Here is a 1,310-nt window from a genome sequence, read left to right as displayed (position 1 = left end):
CGCTCTTCCTGGAATGAGCTCTCCAACTATTAACCAGGTGAGACACTAGTCCTGAGTTGCCCTTCCCTTGGTTTCTGTGCTGTGTAGCTTAGTGAGTAGTCGTGAATATCTAAAATCGACTGAGATCCACATTCATTCTACAACATATTGTCTAGTAATATAACCTGTGTGAAGTCAGATGTAACACCATTTTTACTATCAGAAAAGAAACACGCTGCCTTAATATATGAAACCATGCCTTTTGCATTAGAAGTTGATGTTTCAGAGTTCCGCTTTTAAAACACAATCGGTGTCATTTGCATATTGCGAAGTGTAAATGTACTTTTCTTCTTTGTCCTCAGATTATGGACTGGATGTGCCTATTACTTGATGCTCACTTCACAGTTATGGTGATGCTGCCAGAAGCAAAACAGTTGCTTTCAAACCTGCATAAGTTTGTGAGAGCCCAAGTGAGTTGCACTTCTGTGATAACTATTTCCATTTAATATGGATTTAGAATGTGGCCATTAATAGGGGGGCAGACAACAACAAAGTATTATCATAGATCAAATAGTGTCTGCTCTCCTCTGTATGCCCCTTCCTGACAGCTGCCCCTCTCTCTCATTTTGATTTCAAAAGCTGCTATATTGCTTTGGTGTAAATATCTGAAACTGTGCAGAACCACAGATAGTTCCACAGTGTGAAAAGAATTAAAATTTATTTCTCTGTAAATATCTGTGTTTTCTTTTTAGGTGCGGTTCTACTCCGAACTCAACAAGATTGAAGGAAGTTTGCGAGAATTACAAAGACTTAACCACCAGAAAGACTTTCAGACATACTCTATTGAAGTGCTGGAAATCATTTGAATCTGGATGAATTATTAACACATTTATTTTTTATTGATTCCTTTCATGACAAGGATGTATTAGCACTCCATATTGGGGATGTGAAAAGTTTTCTACATAGGAGGAGCACGGTTACTCTGTAGCTACAAGGGAGTTGTAAGTTTGAAACTCTTGTATTAAAAGCTCTCTTTTTGACTGGATGAGAAGCTGGGTGCTTGCTTGTATTTTCATGTATAATTTTGATATGTAATCGTAAGAACACCCTAAAACCACGATTCATGGCAAAGAATCAGTAGGAAATTTGATGTAAGGCTTCAACAGACGTTTCATGAAATGAGTTGACATTTTTATTCAACTTGCTGCTTTTTTCCTTAATGGTTGAAGTCTCTGGTTGGATTCTTTAGTGTTCTTATCTCCGCTCAGATTATAAACTATAGATAGTTCATAGACAGCAGGAACTAGACTCAAATGAAGCAGCCAAGTGCA

The 1,310-nt window shown here is 37.6% G+C and overlaps 1 protein-coding gene across 1 annotated transcript in view; it reads left to right on the top strand.

Moving 5' to 3' along the window:
• The window catches only part of NOL11 (nucleolar protein 11), a gene marked incomplete at its 5' end in the record, with an annotated part of 10,341 nt that extends 9,496 nt beyond the window's left edge, over window positions 1-845 (top strand). Inside the window, 3 exons of the mRNA XM_010145236.1 lie at window positions 1-37; window positions 342-449; window positions 732-845. The exon at window positions 1-37 is cut by the window's left edge and continues 2 nt beyond it. Coding sequence (XP_010143538.1) covers window positions 1-37; window positions 342-449; window positions 732-845 — 259 coding nt within the window. The remainder of the gene's footprint in view (window positions 38-341; window positions 450-731) is intronic.
• Between the last annotated feature and the right edge of the window lie 465 nt (window positions 846-1,310).

The sequence above is a fragment of the Buceros rhinoceros genome, unplaced genomic scaffold (genome assembly GCF_000710305.1).
Source record: "Buceros rhinoceros silvestris isolate BGI_N320 unplaced genomic scaffold, ASM71030v1 scaffold46241, whole genome shotgun sequence".
Lineage (NCBI taxonomy): Eukaryota > Metazoa > Chordata > Aves > Bucerotiformes > Bucerotidae > Buceros > Buceros rhinoceros.
This window is presented reverse-complemented; position numbering and strand designations above follow the sequence as displayed.